General features: G+C 37.1%; 1 protein-coding gene and 1 long non-coding RNA gene across 2 annotated transcripts; one reads left to right on the top strand and one right to left on the bottom strand.

Annotated features, from left to right (window-relative positions):
• Window positions 1–1,178: 1,178 nt before the first annotated feature.
• Window positions 1,179–6,861, bottom strand: LOC142162918 (uncharacterized). Its single transcript, XR_012694414.1, has 2 exons — window positions 6,401–6,861; window positions 1,179–1,379 (listed from the first exon to the last, which is right to left on the bottom strand). It is a non-coding gene; the product is annotated as an uncharacterized LOC142162918 (long non-coding RNA).
• Window positions 6,862–19,873: 13,012 nt separating this feature from the next.
• LOC107784648 (cytochrome B5-like protein) lies at window positions 19,874–22,294 on the top strand. The gene is made up of 5 exons (XM_016605803.2): window positions 19,874–20,095; window positions 20,227–20,264; window positions 21,316–21,393; window positions 21,512–21,603; window positions 21,916–22,294. Exons 1-5 carry the CDS (start codon window positions 20,014–20,016, stop codon window positions 21,980–21,982), a joined length of 357 nt encoding a protein of 118 aa, XP_016461289.2. The 5' UTR covers window positions 19,874–20,013; the 3' UTR covers window positions 21,983–22,294.
• Window positions 22,295–22,926: the final 632 nt, after the last annotated feature.

The following is a 22,926-nucleotide window of genomic DNA, read 5'->3' on the forward strand; positions in this document are numbered from 1 at the left end:
TGTTCAGTATCGACTAGTTTGACTAATCTGAATTCGTGACGTTTAGGACCGATTAAAGAGTGAAACTGCTCCTGTCACACCTCCTTTTTCCGCCCCGCGAGGGTACAAGGAATTTTTTCCAATTAAAGGACAATCGAAACAGGATTTATTTATTTATTTCAGAGTCGCAACTTGGGAGATTTAGGGTGTCCCAAGTCACCAATTTAATCCCGAATCGAGGAAAAGAATGACTCTGTATTACAGTCCGCGAACCAGAAATCCGGATAAGGAATTCTGTTAACCCGGGAGAAGGTGTTAGGCATTCCCGAGTTCCGTGGTTCTAGCACGGTCGCTCAACTGTCATATTTGGCTTAAATATCTGATTTTATACAATTATGAGCTCATGTGCAAATTTTTAACTCTTTACCGCTTTTATTATTATATTTTTAAAAGAATGTGAACATCGTTTAAAAACATGTCTTTGGATTGCGTCACATAAAATGCACCCGCGATCCGGAGCGTATTTTTATTCAATGTTTTGGGATTTGGATTTGAGTCGCATAAACGCGCACCCGTGTTTAGGAACGTATTATTATTAAAATCGTGCCTAAAGCGATTAACGTATTATTATTTCTGGGTAAGACCGTGGAATTCACTAAACAGTCCATCCCGAATTCTAAATATTCAATTAAACATTTATTGAGGGCCCCGCAATTGGTGCATTTTATTGGGCGAGGCTCATCTCATTTTATTTTTAAAGGACAGTCCTAAAATGCCTACATTTTTCTCTTATTAAATTTGTCTCTACAAAATAAAAGAGAAAATATCTTAATTTATTTACATGCTTGAGTTGTTATAGATGGGTTTCGAATATGATTCATAAAATCTGAAAATGATGTAAACAGGACAGTCCGTTGCCACTGCGGGCCCAGGCCCAACGTGTATGACATAAAACTAGACCTGGGCCGTCTTATTCACATGTTACTACTTAGTTACATTATACTAGGCATGTTCTCAGTTTGTCAAATTAAAAAAAACTTAGCAATCTAATTTTAATCCTAGACCATTTACATGCTGAAATTAACCAATATTATTTAACTAAACAATATTCCTACCAAGTTCCTAAATGGCCTATTCGTTTGATTTTTTGACTAGACGGAGTTACTACACCATTTATTTATTTTTAGGCAATATATAGATAGTTCGTCCGTTAAGCTATCGTCGGATGTTCCACTATATATATTAAATAGCTACATGATTCTGATTTTTGCAAGCTAAATAATTTATATATACAAATAAAATTCAGAATATAATTAAATTAAATTTAGAACTTCAACTCTTCATTTTCGTATTCATGCTTCATATTTCGGTTTACAATAACCAGCGTGTCAGTTGTGTACCTGATATTGGAAGCAAAAGAAAAGGGAGATCAGCAGAAATTCAGTAGCATACAACAACAACAACCCCAGCAACCAGTAACAACCAACAGCGAGAAACTTAGTGACAGATTTTAAAATCAAGACAAAATCCAGAAACACCAACAACAATCAACGGACAGAAGCAAAGGGAATCTTTTCAGATTTTGAAAGACTAGTTAGTGTTTAACCCTTAATTTCTGAATCCGTATATCAGAATATTTGGATTGTATATCATGTGTATACTATTCTTCTTTTGAATTTCCAGAATGTTTTTATTTTTATTTTCTGAAGTCTTAGTATTTTTCGGAATTTCCTCTCTCTTCAGATTTTCTTCTGTATTCTGTCCCTCTCTTGTATTCTTATTCTGTCCGCCCTCTTCTCTTATTTTCTGTCTCTCCTCCCTTCTTCTTTTTTAGTCCCCAGCTCTCAAATGTAAAAGTCTGTCTAAAAAACTCTCCTGTCTAAAAATCTGATCAAGTTTCTCCATTTATTTCCCATCCCAAACCCTTTAATCAATTAATAAAACCACCACTTCCTCATACCAAACCCACTATCTTCTCACTCATCCCCACTACATTAAACAAATATATCAACTTCACCTCATTACATCTTGTCCCCCATGCCTAACATAAACAATTACCATATTCCCCTTCACTACATTATGTCTTGTCCCTCATTTATATTAAATAATTATATCACCCACATCCCATTACATTTTGTCCCCCATGCTTAACAAAAAGAATTATTCAAAATGTTAAATTACCAAACTACCCCTCCGACCTTACTAAAATTACCAATTTAACCATGAATGTACTGCAATTTACCAAACTACCCCATCATCTATAACCAATCAATTAATCAAACTCAACCAAAATATAGCCAATATGACCAATTTCTACATAAATTCAAACAACAAATCACATGAACACGATTTCTGAACCAATTCAACAACAAATCACATGAACACAAATTGAACAACATCAAATTAATGTGCATAAATTAACTATATTGGGAACCAATCCTGGTTAACTTAGACCAAAAATTGATGAGCAAGGAAACAACAATATTAACAACACAATACATGATTCAAACTAAATCAACAAATCAAAAAACCAAAACATAAACTCACATTAAATTACTGGATGAACTTCAAACAAAGAATAAACATGCATTAGATCCATATTAAATAACAAACATGACGGATTCAAATGATTTAAACTAAATCTAACAATATTAAAATTAAACTAACAATTTCTTCTACAAAAATACAAAATAAAAGCACATGAAATAAACTGAAAAACTAATTAATCAAAGTTCCATTTGAATCTAAAAATTAAATCAACAAAACATATGAACAAACTAAAAAAATTATTTCAACGATGAACAAACAAAACAAGAATTGAATCATTTATCAATTTTGGATCCGAAAAATATCAAACAAAAATATGGACAAAATGAAACTTAAAAACAATCCACTAACCGGATCGAAATGACGAACAATGACTGACCAACGACGAACTTGTATGGACTGTTTTGATGACCCCAACCAAAACTCGCACAAAGGACGACGAAGACGATCCTAAGAAGCAACTGAAGGAGGTGAAGCAAATGTGAAGCAACAACGATGGGGTATGTAGTGAATAAGAAGCAGTAGCAGTTGGTCATTTGGATGGAGACAAGTGAAGCAAAGCCTCACGTCCATGGTTAGAGCTCGGGAGCTCGACCACTCAACTCGAGCTCGACGAAACGAAGAAGATGAAGGAGAAAGCAAAAGCAGCGGGGAGCAGAAGCAGAAACGTGAGCAGCAGCAGCAGCCCGGAGGAGTTGGAGAAGATAACGAAGCAGTGGCAGCATCAAAAATGGAGGAAAAGAAGCAGCAGCAACGGTTAAGAGGAAAGGACGCAGCAGCAGCTAGCAGGCAGCAGCAGGTGGTGACGGGGTGGGGCAGCCATGGCGAAGCTGTAGCAGCAGCATGAAGAAGAAGACGAAGCAGTTCTGAGGGGTCGTTTGAGCGTGAAGGTGGAGGAAGAAGAAAGCAGAAGCAGCTGCAGCAGCACGGAGGAACTGGAGGATGCAGCAGCGGCGCGTCGAGCTCAAGCTCGATGAAGCAGGCAGCGATGGGGTTTGGCTTCGATGAAACAGTGGCGATAGTGGTCGTTCACGTCGCTGCTGGAACTTGACGAAGAAGAGGGCAGCCATGGATGAGCTTTTTGAGCTCGACATGGAGAAGATGAAGACGCAGCAGAAGGCAGAAGCGGCATGGCCATGGCTGTGTGTGTTTTAGAGTTTGGAGAAGAAGAAGAAGAAAAGGTGGGGGGCGGATAGTTTCTTTAGGGTTTTTCTTTTGTTTTGTTTTTTGAAATGCAAGATAGGGGGGGTGTTGGGTATTTGGGTATGGATTGGGTCGACCCAGTTTGAAATGGACCGGGTCGTGGGGAAGGTTGAACAATTTTTTGGGCCTGTGGCTTACAATTGAAGAAGTGGCCCAATCCGATTTTTCTTTGTATTTTTGCTCTCTTTTCTTCTTTTATTTTTCTAAAACTAAATTATAAAAAATACTTGAATTATTATTAAGAACTAAATTAAGTTATAAAAGCGCAAATTAACTCCCAATAACAATTAACGCACAATTAAGTAATAATTAAGCATAAAATTGTATATTTGGACATTAAATGCTAAAAATGCAAAAGATGCCTATTTTTGTAATTTTTATTTTTTTGTAAAACAAACTTAATTACTAACAATTGTAGGATTAATTCCTAAATGTAAAATGTGACATATTTTTGTATTTTTTATTAATTTAACAAATAAACATGCACAGACAAATTATTCAAAAATATCACAAATATCACAAAATTGCACACCAAAAAAATCATTTTATTTTTTTGAATTTTTTGGGAGTAATTCTCATATAGGGTGTCACACCTCCTTTTTCTACCTACACCCTCAAGGGCGCAAAGGAGTTTTTCCAATTAAAGGACAATCGGAACGGGATTTAATTATTAATTATTCAGAGTCGCCACTTGAGAGATTAATGGTGTCCCAAGTCACCGGTTGAATCCCGAACCGAGGAAATTTATGACTCTGTTAACAGTCCGCGTACCAGAAATTCGAGTAAGGAATTCTGTTAACCCGGGAGAAGGTGTTAGGCATTCCCGGGTTCCGTGGTTTTAGCACGGTCGCTTAACTGTTGTATTTGATTTTATCTGATTTTAATACATGCTAGCTTATATGCCTTTTATTTAATTTTGAACCGCTTTTATTATAATTATTATTTTTAAAAAAAAAAAGAAAAGAAATTGCAACGTCGTGAAAATGTGTCTCAAACCATGTCGCAATCAATGCACCCATGGTTGTCAACATACTTCGACTCCATTGAGATTTGGATTTGGGTCGCATCAATGCGCACCCTAGTTTAGGAAGGTGAATTATTAAAATAGCGCCTAGAGATTCTAATGTAATATTATTTTGGGGGAGGACCGTGAAGTTCGCTAAATGGCCCGCCTCGAATTCTAAGGATTTGAAAGAAATAAATAAATGAGGGACATGAGTGTTGGGATTTTATTCGGCACGGCACACCCCGAACTATTAAATCGAATCAACTAGCAGCCTAAGCAAACCCATTTTTGGTTATTAATCCAACCACAGGAAGCTAACGTCAAAGTGGTCATTTACAATATCTCAATAGATGCATAGTAGTTACAAGTAAACGAGACAAAGAACAATATGATATGCTACAATAGATTCCACCATATACAGTTGAGGAACTGAGTACATAACTTCAAGAATGAAAATAAGGTAAGGTTATGCAACAATTCAACTAGCTGATGTGAAAGAAGTGGTAATTTGTTTCATCACACGACGCTAATCTAAATGCAGTTGGCTCAAGACCGTTAGGTTAATAGACAATTGCAAAACAGGCTGCACTATATCTACACAGGTAAACTAGACTTGAATTAGCTCTTTCGGTGCCATGGTTAAAGACATCATCAGTGTGTGTTGAGCACCTCAATAAAATGTAAGCTAATGTAAACAATCTGTTCATTATGTTACTCCTACACCACAGCAAATAGCTCGCACAGTTACGATACACTTGATGCTTATTTTAGTTGAGCATAAAATGCCTTAAAGCAGTAGAATGAGAGCAGCGATTAAAGAAGGGGAACTGCAACTAATGTCCACAAAGCAGGAAAGACACCTGAAACCTTCAAGTTCGCCACTGCCTTATCATGGAGGTGGTCAGATTTCAACAACAAATGTGTGGGGAAAGCTAATCCAAGCAGGTCAGAGAAGCAACATAGGAAAAACTATTTCAGACTCGAACTTGACGGAACCAAACCAACATAGTCATGAAAAGCACAAGTGAGCAGATTATCGACTCGCTATTCATTTAACGGTCATGTAACTAGTTAAATTCCAGCTGGGAATTATAAAAAACCACATAGGTCTCACTTTCAAGAACAGACCTGGTTAACCAATTGATAGACACACGAATGGTCTCAAATCTCATAAATAAAGACACTAATTCGACTTCTATCAAACATATCGGAGCAGAGGTGAAACACTAAGCGTGATCTTAATATAGCAGCCATTTCAACCTCCCTAGGATCATGTGATTTAAACTTTGATCACGGCAAAATCCAAGCACAGCATGCTCTGCTCGTTTCGAAGACAAGAACAGAACGATTTAGACATCGATGAGTAGGCATACGACCCTGAACAGATAACCGGAAACACTCGTACCAGAGAGTCGGATAACCAAGCGAAAGACCATGTGAGTATACATGAGGCAGAGCAGAACAGAACAATGAGTGTAAGATTCGAACAACAAACGATATGTCAAACAGCACTACCAAACGCGAACTGAAACTGAAAGCCAACTTCAAAATTTAACCTCTAATGGAATTAGTCAAAAAATTACTTCTATAAATGGATTTCCATGGCTTTTATCGTATTTTCAATCAACATCCAAACCGACATAAGAAAAGAGAAAGAGATTGAACCTGATTGCGCGAAGTTTTGATTAATTTCGTTTGGACTTCAATACAAACGAATCCAGCCTTTGAATTGGAAGTGACAACAGCTGAAATTTTAAACTCCTTTTAATAACTATATACTCGACAATACACCCTTTGATTCCAAATTCCGTCGAGGTTCAATGGCGAAGCAGCAGAGCAACCATAGAAACAGAGTCGACGAAATCGAAGCTCATGAACTGTTAGTAGACCTCAGTTCATTTTCCTTCGAGTTCAAAACCAAGCTCATCAGTGAAGAATCAGAAATTGTTGAATTTTTTTTTAAAATATAGAGAACGAAGAAACGAATCAGATTAAACACAAAACCACAACAGTTTTTTTTTTGTATTTTCTTTACAGACTAGAACCAAACTAAAATTCAATCGAGAAGAAGAAGAAAGACCATTGTTTCTTAACCCTCCGTTTTCTGCTCCAAAAATTCCCCCCAGCAAAAAATCCGATTGAGTCCTTTTATGAAACGAACCCTGGATGAATGTAGGGCTCGGATTGTACGAAATCAATCCAATGCCTCACATTCATCCAACGAATCGTCTCTAGGACCTTCCAATCACGTGCCTCCTCTCAAAATCGAGCGAGTGAACAGAAACGAATCTTGGCATCAGAAAATCCGTTAGCAAAAGCAAGAGGATAGGTAGAGGGACGCGTGGGTTAGGCCTTGATGCTCACTCGCGTGAATTTGACGATTTATTGGGACGGATTTGAGGCCTGGCTTGCGTGTTCTTCAAAGACGAAGAACAGTCGCGGAGGGGTGATTTGGGATTAGGGGTATGTGGGTTTGACTGAGGGATTTCCTGTGGGAATATGGGCGGGTCGGGTCATGGGCAAGAAGGGGTGATTTGGGTTGGGGTTGGAATGGGTGTTGATTTTGGGCTGGGATCCGTTTGGGCTGGGGTTTTTAAGAACGAATTTGGCCCAGATTTTGGGTCTTTTTAAGACCACCTATTTTACTCTTATTTTCTTTTCTCTTTTATTTCCTTTTTCTCATTTTTAAATTTTTTATAATTTTTCTAATTTTTATAAAGATGTAAAACTAACATGAAATCCTAATTATTTCAAAACAAAGACTAATTAATTCCTAAAATTGTTTAAAAAATTATTTCATGACAAATGCAAAAGTGAACTAATTTTGTGATTTTTCATGTTTTGTTCGAAACAAATTAACCCTTAATTGATACTAAAATATAAAACTAAAGCCTAATATGCAAAATGCATATTTTTTATTTTTATATAAATTAAAATGCGACAATTATCAAGGAAGTGACACCGAAATGCACAAAAATTGTAAAAATAAAGAAAAGTTATTTCGTTGGAATTTTTGGGAATTATTCATATATAGGGCAAAAATCACGTGCTCACAACTGTCCCTCTTTGCTCGGAAACACGAAAGGTTTTCTGGCAAAGATAAGTGAGCAAATACGAGCGATTTTTGCCCGTTCAAATATTCCGTTGTGAAGCATTTTTTTTTTTGAAAAGTTTGACCGCATCCTGCTTCAGAGGTTGCCTACATATCCTGGGCTAAACAGGAATCAGGTCAGTGTAGTTCGGGAATGACCGGCAGCTGGGACTACCAGGAGCTGTGATTTCACTGCGATTGCTGTTGCTGCTGCTTGTTGACTTCCCTTATTACACCGTGTAAAAATAAGAGAAGTTAGACTAAGCTATGAACTATGAATTACAAAAGTCCTATCTAGATTCTTCAAACTTGCTCTTGTACTTCCTTGTTGCCTTGTTGTCTTGCGTTGCCTTGTTGCCTCATTGTCTTGTGTTTTCTCGCTAAAAATTCCCCGTTGCTATTTCAACTGGTTAACTGAGATGTTATTCCCTCTCTCCAAACTGCTGAACTTGAGTAATCTTGAACTCTAATGTATTCCTCTGTTATCCAGGCGAGCTCCTGACTTTGACTACTTAAAAATTTAACACCTCTATTCTTCAGGTGGGCACCTGAATTTGAACTTTGAAATTGAATGTATCACCTCTGTTATTCAGGCGGGCTCCTGACTACTGAACTTGAACTGAATGTATTCCTCTGTTATCCAGGCGGGCTCCTGACTTCATAAAAATAAACGAACCAAGAAAAACTTTCTGCCCCAGTTTGGAAACTGGGTACAGGTTACTTGATATTAATAAGAATTTGATTAAAACTTGACTTGAAATACCTCTATTATACAGGCGGGCTCCTGACTTCCGAAACTTGAATTGTATGCCTTTGTTCTTCAGGCGGGCTCCTGACTTCAAAAGACAAAAGGTCTATTGAAAACTAAAATTTGAATTATATCACCTCTGTTCTTCAGGCGGGCTCCTGATTGCTGAATTTGAAATTGAATGTATTCCTCTATTATCCAGGCGGGTTCCTGACTTCACAAAAATAGACAAAACAAAGAAAACTTTCTGCCCCAGTTTGGAAAACTGGTTGTTTGTTACCACATACTAATAAGAACTAAAACATGAATTGTGATAAGACTGAAATGCAACTTTTAAAAATTTAAAGACTGCAATGTATCTTAAAATTTAAACTTTATCTTTGGTGAAAAATTCATCAGACTAAGATTTTCATCTTAGGAGAAAGATTCAACAGACTAAGATTTTTATCTTTATCTTAGGTGAAAAATTTATCAGACTAAGATTTTTATCTTAGGAGAAAGATTCAACAGACTAGGATTTTTATCTTTATCTTAGGTAAAAAATTCATCAGACTAAGATTTTTATCTTAGGTGAAAAATTCAACAGACTAAGATTTCTTTATCTTAGGTGAAAGATTCAACAGACTAAGATCTCTTTATCTTAGGTGAAAAATTCATCAGACTAAGATTTCTTTTAACCATTTTCCTTCAAAATTTGTATTATCTACCCACTAACTTGAATTATCTTCTTTCAGAACTGCTTCCGTAAAAACTGGTGTTGTCCTCCTTCAAAAAAAACACTTCCCTAAAAACTAGTGTTTCATTCCTCCAAAAATTACTTTTCTTAGAACTGGTGTTTCTTTCCTGAAAACTACTTCCCTCTCTTTTTCTCTCTTTTTTTTAACACTTGTATTGACCTTCATGTTCTTCAGATGGGTACCCGAAAAAAATTCAAATTTTCAACACGACAGAAAATTTTCTGCCCCAGTTTGATAATCCTCCTGTAGCATATCTTTCTGCCATCAATAACATTTCCATGCCCCTGTTTCAAATCAAAGAAAATTCTGTCAGTTTAAAAGTGCGGTGGTTGGTTGTGGTACTCCCGCTGGGATGGCTTTCCTTTTCTCCTTTCCATGCTTTGCGTTCTCTGACCATCTTTGAAACTTGGCTGATAACTTCCACCCTTCTTGACGACTATCTCTTAATTATTAGTTATAGTCTTCTTATCTGACCCCATATGTTTTCTGACAACTGATTCTTCTTGAAGGTCTTGCATGTTTACTGATTTACCGCTTTCCCCGTCATCTGTGTCACTGAAATACCCTTTTTCCCCGTTCAATCCCAATACCCTCTATCTGTTGCATTATTCCTGAACCGACATCTACCAAACTTTGTGTTTCATAAGGATCCCAAAGTATGTGGATTATTACCAGCTCAGTGCTCTTGTTATTTTTCCTGACTTGTGACCCCATTTTGTGCAATTGGAAAGCTGGTGGCCAATTTTGAAGTCATTCCACACTTGTTACGACCAAAAGACTCAGAAAGGGACATAAACAAAACAAAAGGAACAGAGTAAAGGACAAATAGAAAGAGATGATTCCTAACAAGAAAACTACACCGTAGAAACCTATCGGATGTGGATACCGACTCTAATGACCTTGACATGCACCTGCGACCTATTCTGTTAAGCAAATCTGATGTTCATCTCTTGTTGTTCCTTTTTGCCGTGAAACTGGGCTTCACTGCTCCGCTTATCCAATTTGATTCGCATTCCTTATTCGGCTTGTAGTGCCCCAGAAGGTTTTCACCATCAAACCTCTCTCATTTCGTTCTTTATCTCAACTTACTGTCGCCTCAAGGTGCCCGTGAAGGTTTTCACCAATAAGACTCTCTCATTTTTTATTTCTCTCAGCTTTCATCACCTTGCGATACCCATGAGGACTTTCATCAATAAGATTCTCTCATTTTCATTTTCCTTGTTTGGACCGGAGTGCTGCCCCTGACATGAATTACCTTACCTGCTTGACTTGGCATTTCTCAAAGACTGATCAGAAGGTCTTTCTTTGGACCGTAATGTAGGCTTTTGGATGGGTTAGAAAGAAAGGGTATAAAAGGCTCAAAACAATTTCAAAATGGGTTAAAATTACAACTTTCGGAATCCAACTTCTCACAACAACCACAATTTCTGCCTTAGTTTCTTGCTTGGGGACTTTTGGATTTTTTGTTTTGGTATGACTGAACCTCAGAGAGGCTGCCTACGTACCCTTTCGGGATCAAGTCAGACGTAGTTCACGTCATAGAAACTACATTGTTGCGATTTTCTTCCTCTCTCTTTCTTTTCTTTTTATTTTTTTTATTTTTTTTTCTTTTTCCTTTCTTTTCTTCATTTTCTTTTTCTTTCTTCTCTTTCTTTCTTTTCTTTTCTTCCCCTTTTTCTTCTTCTTTTCCTTTCTTCCTTTCTTTCTTTCTTTCTCCTTTTCCTTTCTTCCTTTTTCTTTTTTTCTTTTTCCTTCTTTTTCCACTTGCGTATCTCCGGCACTTGCATTTCTTTAATTGTGCCGTTGATTCCGAAAGAGGGGTGTGAAAGAAAACAAATAAGGCTCAAAGAGGTTGACAAAAGGGTAAAGTGTTTAGATAGCAGAACAAAACGCCTTCGTCATTTCAAACTTCAAAATATGCCAAATACAAAACAAGTACAATCAGAATAAAGAAACCATACACATTATCTCTTGACCGCATCGGAATTGACGGCCATTTCCGACCGGCCCCCTGTCAATTTGGCCAACTTGCTTTTACGGGGATTTTTATGTTTTACTTGCCCCAGTTTCACATGGTTCGGGCGTCAAACAATCTCAAAATGTCCCAATCTGTTCTCATTTCCTCAAGTGTCCTTATCGTTTTCAAAATGGTCTTATTGCTTCGCAACTTTTGAAGATCAGACTGAGAATTATGCGTGCATGTCATGTCACTAGAACCGGCAAAAGGCAAAACAAAAAGTTAGAAAAGAACTACACAAAGAAAATGATTGGGAGTAACAACAGATCGGAATTTGCATTAGACAAACGATGAAACAGTTCGAATAACAAAACCAAAAACAAAACAAACTGGATTGCAACCCTAGAATGAACTTAAACAAACCTAGACAACCCTAGACAAACCACTACGACTAAACAAGCTAGACAAAAATGAAAGGATAGGAGGGTTTGAACACAAGACAATATTCGGATTACAACCCTGCAAATAATCCGGACAACAGAAATGACAGCCAAATGGACCACCAAAGCTCCTCCCCAACTGACTTAGGAATGGAGCGTCTTTCCAATTATAAGCATGACATCTTAGCCACTAAGCTTCGCATCCATATTGCCATGACCACTATCTGCTTCAGTATCTTCAACTTCAGTCAACAAGTTCCCAAGAGTATTCTCATACCCCATGTCACCGGGCATCATCCCCACCAAGTGTGCCTCCTCATGTAAGGGATGCAGCGTGATATTCTGGGTGTCACTGTCTTGAATCAAATTTTCCTGGATCATCCTTTCTATCTCTCTTTTCAAATACCGACAATTTTCTACATTGTGCCCCAGAGCATTGGAGTGGTATTCACACCTTTTAGACGAGTCAAAGCTTCTCGCACGTCGGTCCACCTGATTTGGAGGAATGGGTGCAATCATGTCATGTTGTTTTAACTTCTCAAATAAGCTTGCATAGGACTCTCCTATTGGTGTAAAACTATCTTTCAACTTCTGTTCCCTTCTATACCCCTGGCTTGGATGTGGGTTACAAGGTAATTGAAAATTTTGCGGAGGCTGTTGGAGATTTTGTGATACTCGTGCTCGCTTTCTTGGGTGATTTGGTGGCGAGTATGGGGGGTTCGGAGGTGGATAGTAATGCTTAGGGGGTCATGGAAAACCTGATGAGGCTGCATATACCTTCGAGATGTTCTCCTAGGACCTCTTCTCGACCCTGATATCACCATGATTTCTTCATCCCTCTCATTTGTGTTACCAGATTCAATTTGGACAGCTTGAGTTGCAGCTTTGAGAGCTGTTTGAATTATAATTCTACCTGTCTTAAGACCGTTCTCCACCATTTCTCCCATTTTGATTGCTTCCGGGAAGGATTTACCCACTGCGGACGTCATGTATTGAAAATAATCTGACTCTTGAGCCTGTAGAAAGACAGTGATTAACTTGTGGTCATCCATGGGTGGCTTAGCTCTAGCTGCCTGCTCTCTCCATTTGATGGCATATTCCCTGAAACTTTCAGTTGGTTTCTTTTTTAGGTTAGAAAGGGAAATGCGGTCTGGGGCGATGTCGATGTTGTATTGAAACTGTTTGACAAAGGCCCGTGCCATGTCATCCCAGACGTACCAGCAAGATGTGTCTTGATCCAAAAACCATTCAGATGCTACTCCCGTGAGGCTTTCCCCAAAATAAGCTATAAGCAATTCCTCATTTCTTCCCACACCTCTCAATTGGTTGCAATACCTTTTCAGGTGGGCTATGGGGTCTCCATGTCCATTGTACTTTTCAAATTTGGGGATCTTGAAGCCAGGTGGCAAGTGGACATCGGGGAACATGCATAGATCTCTGAAGGCAACACTCTTTTGACCTACCATTGCTTGCGTGTCTTTCAACCGTTGTTCTAATCTTTTCACTCTTTGAGTTATTTATTCCTGTACTCTCTTTCGGGCAGGCTTCTCGATGTTTACAGGAAGCTCAAATGAGTACGAGTGGTACTCGGGAGAGTGGTACTATTCTTGCTGTGTAGCAAATCGTGACTCGTGACAAGGCTGTCCTTGGCCATTGGCCCAGACTTGACGCATTTTGGTCATTTGTTGTTTCAGTGTTCTATTTTCCTCAACCATAGTAGACCCTTGTTGAACCCTCTGACCCTGAGTCTCTTGAGCACTCGTAACAGCTTCGATGTCAGTTATCATTTTTCCTCAGATCTTGTGTTTCCAGCTTACCACAAACCAACCACCTCAACTTTCTTCACAATTCAAAACAAAACATGTTAGAATGGATTGAGTCGGTCCTCATTATTAACAACATCTTTTCCATTTTTTTATTTAATTCTTCTTTTCCATTTTTCATTCATTTTTTTTTGTTGCGGTCGAATCCTATGTGGATTGCCTACGTATCGTGACCCCGCACGAATCAGACCAGGCGTAGTTTGTGCAAATAAAAGGTAAACGACAATAAAAAATATTTTTTGGAATTTTCCATTTTAATAATAACTACAAAACTGACCAACTTAACGATGCAATACAGACTCGAAAATCAAACGACTCATATACTCTAATCAAAAGAAATACAAACCCAAAAACAAGATGACAAATTCCTTCCCCTATATGCCAACTTTGACCCAAAAATCCGAACGGTATCCACTTGACCACTGACTTTTTCTTATTTTTTCAAAATTAAAATAAATGACCCGGTATTGCAAATACGGCCTTCCTGCGCCTCGGGGGCGGAGATTTTAAGGTTGTGAGGGTCAAAAATCAAAATACGACCAAAGGTGGCTGTTTATGCAAAGTCAGTCTTCTGACTAAAAATAACAGACTCTTTTTTCTTTTTTCTTTTCAATAAATAATAAAACAACCTATTTTCCAAACTAAAAATAACAGACTCTTTTTCTTTTTCATTTTCCACAGACAATAAAACAACCTATTTTTCCAAACTAAAAATAAAAGACTCTTTTTTCCTTTCCTTTTTCAACAAACAATGAAACGACTTATGTTTTTCAAACTAAAACAAAGACTCTTTTTATCCTTTTCTTTTTCAACAACCAACTTTCCAAAATTAAAAGACTCTTTTTTCTTATATTTTTCTTTGCTTTTTTTTTTAGTAAAACAAAATAATTTTTTTTTTTTATTTTCTCAAAATTTCGGCAGAGTTTCGCCAGTAATTGGTCATTGATTTTTATTTCTAAAATAATCAATTAACTTCCTAACTGATATTTCTTCTCTCTTTTTTTTCCTCTTTTCTCTTTTTTTCTCAATTTTCCAACATTCCCGAGATTCATAAACCGGTCAACATGCAGGTTCGGAACAAATAAATGCACAGCACAAGGGAATGCATCAAGATGGTTTTTTCATTTCAGGTTGCTAGTCCTAGACGGACCCAACCCCTGTGTTGAGTCCCCTAAGTCAAATGCAACGTGATGCAAATAAGCATTCCTACTAGGGATCCGGCATAAAGTTATGTTATTCTATGTTCAAAACCTGAGTCAGTGTTCTAAACTGTGTACCCGAGCGGACAACTCGAGTCGAGGAGGGGGCAACTTACCGGGAACCAAAAGGTCATCCGGCTTCGTAACTTGTCCGGCCTCTTTCTTATTTCAAGGTATGACACTAACAGAATAGGGAGTCTCAACCAGTAAGCACATCCCCGGAGGTGAAGAGAGAAGGGTGTCGGCACAGTTTATATACAGTTCAGATAATATCAAAGCGGTAACATTTAGCACACTCAGCAAAAACATGTAAGAAAATCAGATATAATTAAATACAACAATTTTTCTAAGCTCGAATTCTGAACCCTGAACCAGAGATTCTGGGTTCGTCCCCAGCAGAGTCGTCAGAGCTGTCACACCTCCTTTTTCTACCTACACCCGCAAGGGCGCAAAGGATTTTTTCCAATTAAAGGACAATCGGAACGAGATTTAATTATTAATTATTCAGAGTCGTCACTTGAGAGATTAATGGTGTCCCAAGTCACCGGTTGAATCCCGAACCGAGGAAATTTATGACTCTGTTAACAGTCCGCGTACCAGAAATCCGAGTAAGGAATTCTGTTAACCCGGGAGAAAGTGTTAGGTATTCCCGGGTTCCGTGGTTTTAGCACGGTCGCTTAACTGTTGTATTTGATTTTATCTTATTTTAATACATGCTAGCTTATATGCCTTTTATTTAATTTTGAACCGCTTTTATTATAATTATTTTTTTTTAAAAAAAAAGAAAAGAAATTGCAACATCGTGAAAATGTGTCTCGAACCATGTCGCAATCAATACACCCATGGTTGTCAACACACTTCGACTCCATTGAGATTTGGATTTGGGTCGCATCAATGCGCACCCTAGTTTAGGAAGGTGAATTATTAAAATAGCGCCTAGAGATTCTAACGTAATATTATTTTGGGGGAGGACCGTGAAGTTCGCTAAATGGCCCGCTTCGAATTCTAAGGATTTGAAAGAAATAAATAAATGAGGGACATGAGTGTTGGGATTTTATTCGGCACGGCACACCCCGAACTATTAAATCGAATCAACTAGCAGCCTAAGCAAACCCATTTTTGGTTATTAATCCAACCACAGGAAGCTAACGTCAAAGTGGTCATTTACAATATCTCAATAGATGCATAGTAGTTACAAGTAAACGAGACAAAGAACAATATGATATGCTACAATAGATTCCACCATATACAGTTGAGGAACTGAGTACATAACTTCAAGAATGAAAATAAGGTAAGGTTATGCAACAATTCAACTAGCTGATGTGAAAGAAGTGGTAATTTGTTTCATCACACGACGCTAATCTAAATGCAGTTGGCTCAAGACCGTCAGGTTAATGGACAATTGCAAAACAGGCTGCACTATATCTACACAGGTAAACTAGACTTGAATTAGCTCTTCCGGTGCCATGGTTAAAGATATCATCAGTGTGTGTTGAGCACCTCAATAAAATGTAAGCTAATGTAAACAATCTGTTCATTATGTTACTCCTACACCACAGCAAATAGCTCGCACAGTTACGATACACTTGATGCTTATTTTAGTTGAGCATAAAACGCCTTAAAGCAGTAGAATGAGAGCAGCGATTAAAGAAGGGGAACTGCAACTAATGTCCACAAAGCAGGAAAGACACCTGAAACCTTCAAGTTCGCCACTGCCTTATCATGGAGGTGGTCAGATTTCAACAACAAATGCGTGGGGAAAGCTAATCCAAGCAGGTCAGAGAGGCAACATAGGAAAAACTATTTCAGACTCGAACTTGACGGAACCAAACCAACATAGTCATGAAAAGCATAAGTGAGCAGATTATCGACTCGCTATTCATTTAATGGTCATGTAACCAGTTAAATTCCAGCTGGGATTTATCAAAAACCACATAGGTCTCACTTTCAAGAACAGACCTAGTTAACCAATTGATAGACACGCGAATGGTCTCAAATCTCATAAATTAAGACACTAATTTGACTTCTATCAAACATATCGGAGCAGAGGTGAAATACTAAGCGTGATCTTAATATAGCAGCCATTTCAACCTCCCTAGGATCATGTGATTTAAACTTTGATCACGGCAAAATCCAAGCACAGCATGCTCTGCTCGTTTCGAAGACAAGAACAGAACGATTTGGACATCGATGAGCAGGCATACGACCCTGAACAGATAACCGGAAACACTCGTACCAGAGAGTCGGATAACCAAGCGAAAGACCATGTGAGTATACATGAGGCAGAGCAGAACAGAACAATGAGTGTAAGATTCGAACAACAAACGATATGTCAAACAGCACTACCAAACGCGAACTGAAACTGAAAGCCAACTTCAAAATTTAACCTCTAATGGAATTAGTCAAAAAATTACTTCTATAAATGGATTTCCATGGCTTTTATCGTATTTTCAATCAACATCCAAACCGACATAAGAAAAGAGAAAGAGATTGAACCTGATTGCGCGAAGCTTTGATTAATTTCGTTTGGACTTCAATACAAACGAATCCAGCCTTTGAATTGGAAGTGACAACAGCTGAAATTTTAAAGTCCTTTTAATAACTATATACTCGACAATACACCCTTTGATTCCAAATTCCGTCGAGGTTCAATGGCGAAGCAGTAGAGCAACCATAGAAACAGAGTCGACGAAATCGAAGCTCATGAACAGTTAGTAGACCTCAGTTCATTTTCCTTCGAGTTCAAAACCAAGCTCATCAGTGAAGAATCAGAAATTGTTGAATTTTTATTTTAAATATAGAGAACGAAGAAACGAATCAGATTAAACACAAAACCACAACAGATTTTTTTTTTGTATTTTCTTTACAGACTAGAACCAAACTAAAATTCAATCGAGAAGAAGAAGAAAGACCATTGTTTCTTAACCCTCCGTTTTCTGCTCCAAAAATTCCCCCCAGCAAAAAATCCGATTGAGTCCTGTTATGAAACGAACCCCGGATGAATGTAGGGCTCGGATTGAACGAAATCAATCCAATGCCTCACATTCATCCAACGAATCGTCTCTAGGACCTTCCAATCGCGTGCCTCCTCTCAAAATCGAGCGAGTGAATAGAAACGAATCTTGGCATCAGAAAATCCGTTAGCAACAGCAAGAGGATAGGTAGAGGGACGCGTGGGTTAGGCTTTGATGCTCACTCGCGTGAATTTTGACGATTTATTGGGACGGATTTGAGGCCTGGCTTGCGTGTTCTTCAAAGACGAAGAACAGTCGCGGAGGGGTGATTTGGGATTAGGGGTCTGTGGGTTTGACTGAGGGATTTCCTGTGGGTATATGGGCGGGTCGGGTCATGGGCAAGGAGGGGTGATTTGGGCTGGGGTTGGAATGGGTGTTGATTTTGGGCTGGGGTTTTTAAGAACAGATTTGGCCTAGATTTTGGGTCTTTTTAAGACCACCTATTTTACTCTTATTTTCTTGTCCCTTTTATTTCCTTTTTCTCATTTTTAAATTTTTTATAATTTTTCTAATTTTTATAAAGATGTAAAACTAACATGAAATCCTAATTATTTCAAAACAAAGACTAATTAATTCCTACAATTGTTTAAAAAAATTATTTCATGACAAATGCAAAAGTGAACTAATTTTTTGATTTTTCATGTTTTGTTCTAAACAAATTAACCCTTAATTGATACTAAAATATAAAACTAAAGCCTAAATGCAAAATGCATATTTTGTATTTTTATATAAATTAAAATGCGACAATTATCAAGGAAGTGACACCGAAATGCACAAAAATTGTAAAAATAAAGAAAAGTTATTTCGTTGGAATTTTTGGAAATTATTCATATATAGGGCAAAAATCACGTGTTCACATAGGGCAAAAATCACGTGCTTACAGCTCCCTATCATTTTATTCCTGGGACTTGAACCACAAATATCTCGTAAGGGTGGAAAATGCAACTGCACCTTTTTATTAGGAGTGGAACGATCTCAATTTCATTTTATTCCTTGTCTTGCCTTTTTCTTTTTGGTTGAAAGAGTGGAAAATTGAAAAGTGAGATTATTATTTTATTTTTTTTTTTGGTTTTTGTGTCTTCTCATTTATTTATTTTTTGGTTGGTTTGGCTAGTATTTTGATTCATGCACAAAAGAAAGTTAATTACGAACCCAGTGACTACGACGTATCGGGTCTAATCAGATTCTTAACACATGCTTATCTCTTGTTTCAATTTTCTAATATGCAGCAACTCTGAATTTGCTATTATAAATTACTTGAGTGATCCATATTATTTTTGTCGGGAAGTACTATTTAGTGGTAAAATATTTTCTACCAAATGTATTTCTATTCTCAAGACTCGAACTCTAAACCTCTAGTAAAAAATAAAAAGTATTTACCATTTTACCGCAATTCGATAATAAAATGTTTAATATCTTCATATTAATTGACTATACCTATTGTATGCTCAATGTGGTGCTTGCAATTCAATCATCTATTGGCCCAAATAGGGTCCTTTCTTCATAATAATATTTTGGATAACCACATAGGCTGAACGAACAATTTTAACAAAGATTTTCAAGAAAATATAAGACTTATAAGTTCGGGATTGAACTTATAAGTTATTTGGAATCATTTTTGTTATTATACTAAAATCTTTTATTATATTAAATAAATTCAATAATTTATATATATTAAAAAAAATCATCTTCGAGCTCTGAAAATGAAGAATTTTCAGTAAAGAATATTTCTCTCTTTTAGATGGATCATGATAATATACGGTTGTAAACTCCAACTTAAGAAGCGAAATTTTGGAGTAATAGTAAAATTATTTTCGTGTTGTATATAAATCACGGTTTCGAGTCGTGGAAGGAGCCACCAATGCTTGTATTAGAGTATATTGTTTACATCACATTTCTTGGGGTGAGATCCTTCCCCGGACCCTGAATGAATTCGGAATGCATTGTGCATCAGACTGCCTTTCTTTTTTATATCCAAACACAAATTTGAATTTTCACAAATTTATTTCTAACTATAATTTCAAAAATAAAAGCATACTTCTTTTTCAAATTTCAACCCTAATAAATAAATGTAATTTAAGTCCAACAACCCGATCCATCACCCAAACCCGTCCAGCCAAACCCGGGCGATAAGATACTGTCAACAACAGTCCAATCTCAGGCGAATCTAACTTCTAAAAGTTTCGCCGGAAATTCAAGAATCAAGCTCCGCTTTTCTTTTTCTAATCGCTTTGCTCCATTATTCAACGAATAGAGCTAAATTTGAGAAATGGATGTTACATTGGCGACAATATTATTGGGTATTTTACTAGCTGTACTCATTGCAATACCTCGACTCCGCAGTAAATCTGGTAAGCTTTATCCAATTCTGTAACAGCTATTATAATTTGTTTTTCTATGAATCTATGTGGGTTTCAACTTTCAAGTGTTTTTATATCCAGAATTGATGTTTGATTACTGTCATTTGTGTTTTACTATACAGATCAGCCTGAAAAGGTTGCCTCAAATGCTCAGAACCAGGTACTTTAATTTATAGTTAAGTAAAACATTTTTGGTTGTCTGATTTGGTCTATGATGAATTATTTTTGTTGTTAAATTAGGTAATATATTATTGATGCATTGCTCCCTTAATAACTATGGTTGTAAAATAATAGTTGTACTGATTCTTATTGTGTGTAATAAAAATTCGATCTTTGGACTAACTCAACCTGAAAAACCAACTCAAACAATGAGGAATACCCAAGACCATATAAAGGAGATTGCCACTCATATACTATTCTAATACCCCTGGCATGCCCCGGACGGGACGTCTAAAGTTAGAGAAAGATAATGTGGACGGCCCCACATTAGGGATGGATCTAACTCTGATACCATGATAAGAAAATGGATATTGGCTTGCTCAATTTTCAAAAGCTAGCTCAAATGATAATGATTTCCTAAGATCATATTAGGAGACTGAGACTATAGGCCGTACAATTAACTGATGGGTGATTCTAACATTGTGAGAAGACAAAGACGCAGAGACTGTTGTTAATGGTGTGACATCTCAAATTACTCCCGTTTATTTACAAAAATGGATAAAACGCATGGATATATCACAAAAGTTGTACGTTCCTTTTTTTGTAAAACGCATGAATATATCAGTTGTAGTGGTGAACTTTGTACTTTACTCCTCGTGTACTAGGTTTATCTCTATATAGATGATAGGCGACACACTGCTTGAACTGTTTTTTTCCTCCTTTCCTTGAGATACATGTTTTATTCCTAAACCTTGTTTGTGGCGTTTTGTTTGGTTTGGCGGGGGTGAGTGCTTAAGGAAATGGTAAAAGGACGGAGAACAACAAATTGGGTGGTGGTGTTTGAAACAATTATTCATTGTTGTTTCTCGCTATCGAAGTATTTGCTAGGCAACTGCACAAAGCTTCATAACTGGCTGATCTTATAATTGCATATTGTTTGTGCACCAGCACTTGTATAATATCTTCATATCTTTCAATTTTCCTTTTTTCTCTTATTCTGCTGATTCCTTTTCTTTTTCTTTCTTTTTGGATGTGTTCTTTTTGAACTGAAGGCATTCAAAACATATAACAAAGCTGAAGTTGCGCTACATAACAAGAGGACTGACTGCTGGATCATTATCAAAGAAAAGGTTTTATTAGATTTCTACTTGACCACATAAAGTATTACTTACGCTTGTATTAACATTAACCTTTCCTTTTAATGTTAATTTCCTAATAGGTTTTCTTCGTTGCTTTTTCTGTCTTTAGGTGTATGATGTTACCTCATATGTTGAAGAACATCCAGGGGGTGATGCCATCTTAGATCATGCTGGCGATGATTCAACTGAAGGTTTCTATGGGTAAGTCTTTGTCAAATATGTTTCTTTCACAATTTCAGTTACAGATGGAAATGCCAGAGGAGATAAATGGTTACAAATAAAAATGTCCATATTTGTCTTTTTGCTTTAGTGTCCCTCTGGTAATCCAATTCTTTTTGTTTTATAAGAGCTTGTCTTAAATATGTAATCGTCGAGCATACTTGATCCTATTCTGTTTGTGGTTCTCAGTTCCCGCCATTGCCTTATTTTTCGAAGTTTCATTCTTGGCTGTTGTATCATCTAAATAGTTGGATTTTATTAACCATAAAAATCACGGTCACATTCATGTTGCAGGCCGCAGCATGCTACACGAGTATTTGAAATGATTGATGACTTCTGCATCGGAGATCTGGAAAAATGATTACTTCCATGGATTGATAGGAAAATATTTATCCGGTTACAATTTGCCGTGTTGGCGTGTTCCCATCTTCTAATGCTCAATCTCTGCAGTGCTGGCTTTCCCTATTTCAGTTTGTACTGTGGGCCTTCTATTTTTAATCAGCTTTCCATGGATTTGAAACCCAATTTGTCATGTCCGTTGGTGTATGTACCTCGGCATTCATTAATTGTTATTTCCAATTTTCCATGCCCTCATATGCCTTAGAGGAATCCATGTTGGAGTTCATTGTAATGGAGAGCCCAAAAGGAAATGTCAAAAATCATTTTAACTGTTGCTACTGGATTTGGTTGAGTATAAGCTTTGCCATAGAATAAGATCGACAACTTATACTACACACTTGTTTAGGACATTTTAGCTTGAAACAGGTCATGTTCTTGTCAAACAAAGCAAGCAATTATCAATTCATTTCGGCCACCAGCAAAAGCCAAATTATGCCCATGCTTCTCTAGTTCAATCTGAAAATCCAATCTTCTTTTCAAGCTTCTACTAACATAATCCCCTAAAGTTTCCAATAATATTACTTAACCTTGGTGAGATGTTATTTACTGTCATGATAACTCTTTTTGCATCAAGCAAAAGACACCAATTGGAAAGGTAACGCTTCACCAGAAAACAGGCACTGGAAATGAAATCCTAATTGAATAGTTTTCTGTATGTGAAGCCTACACAGTATCTGCGATCATCAATAGTTCAATACAAACTGATATAGTCTAAAGATTCTTCAAGAGGAACTTTGATCTTTGGCATCTTATTCAGCACATTACCAAGAAGCATAGCTGCCGTATTTTTATATGCATGTAAAATGAGTGTTTTTTCTTCTTTCGATTCGTATTAACTCGCATATTTTACAAACCAAAAGAATCAAAATCGAAATAATACAAATTCAAACCGAATAAGCGAATACA

Source organism: Nicotiana tabacum, chromosome 8, assembly GCF_000715075.1.
Source record: "Nicotiana tabacum cultivar K326 chromosome 8, ASM71507v2, whole genome shotgun sequence".
Lineage (NCBI taxonomy): Eukaryota > Viridiplantae > Streptophyta > Magnoliopsida > Solanales > Solanaceae > Nicotiana > Nicotiana tabacum.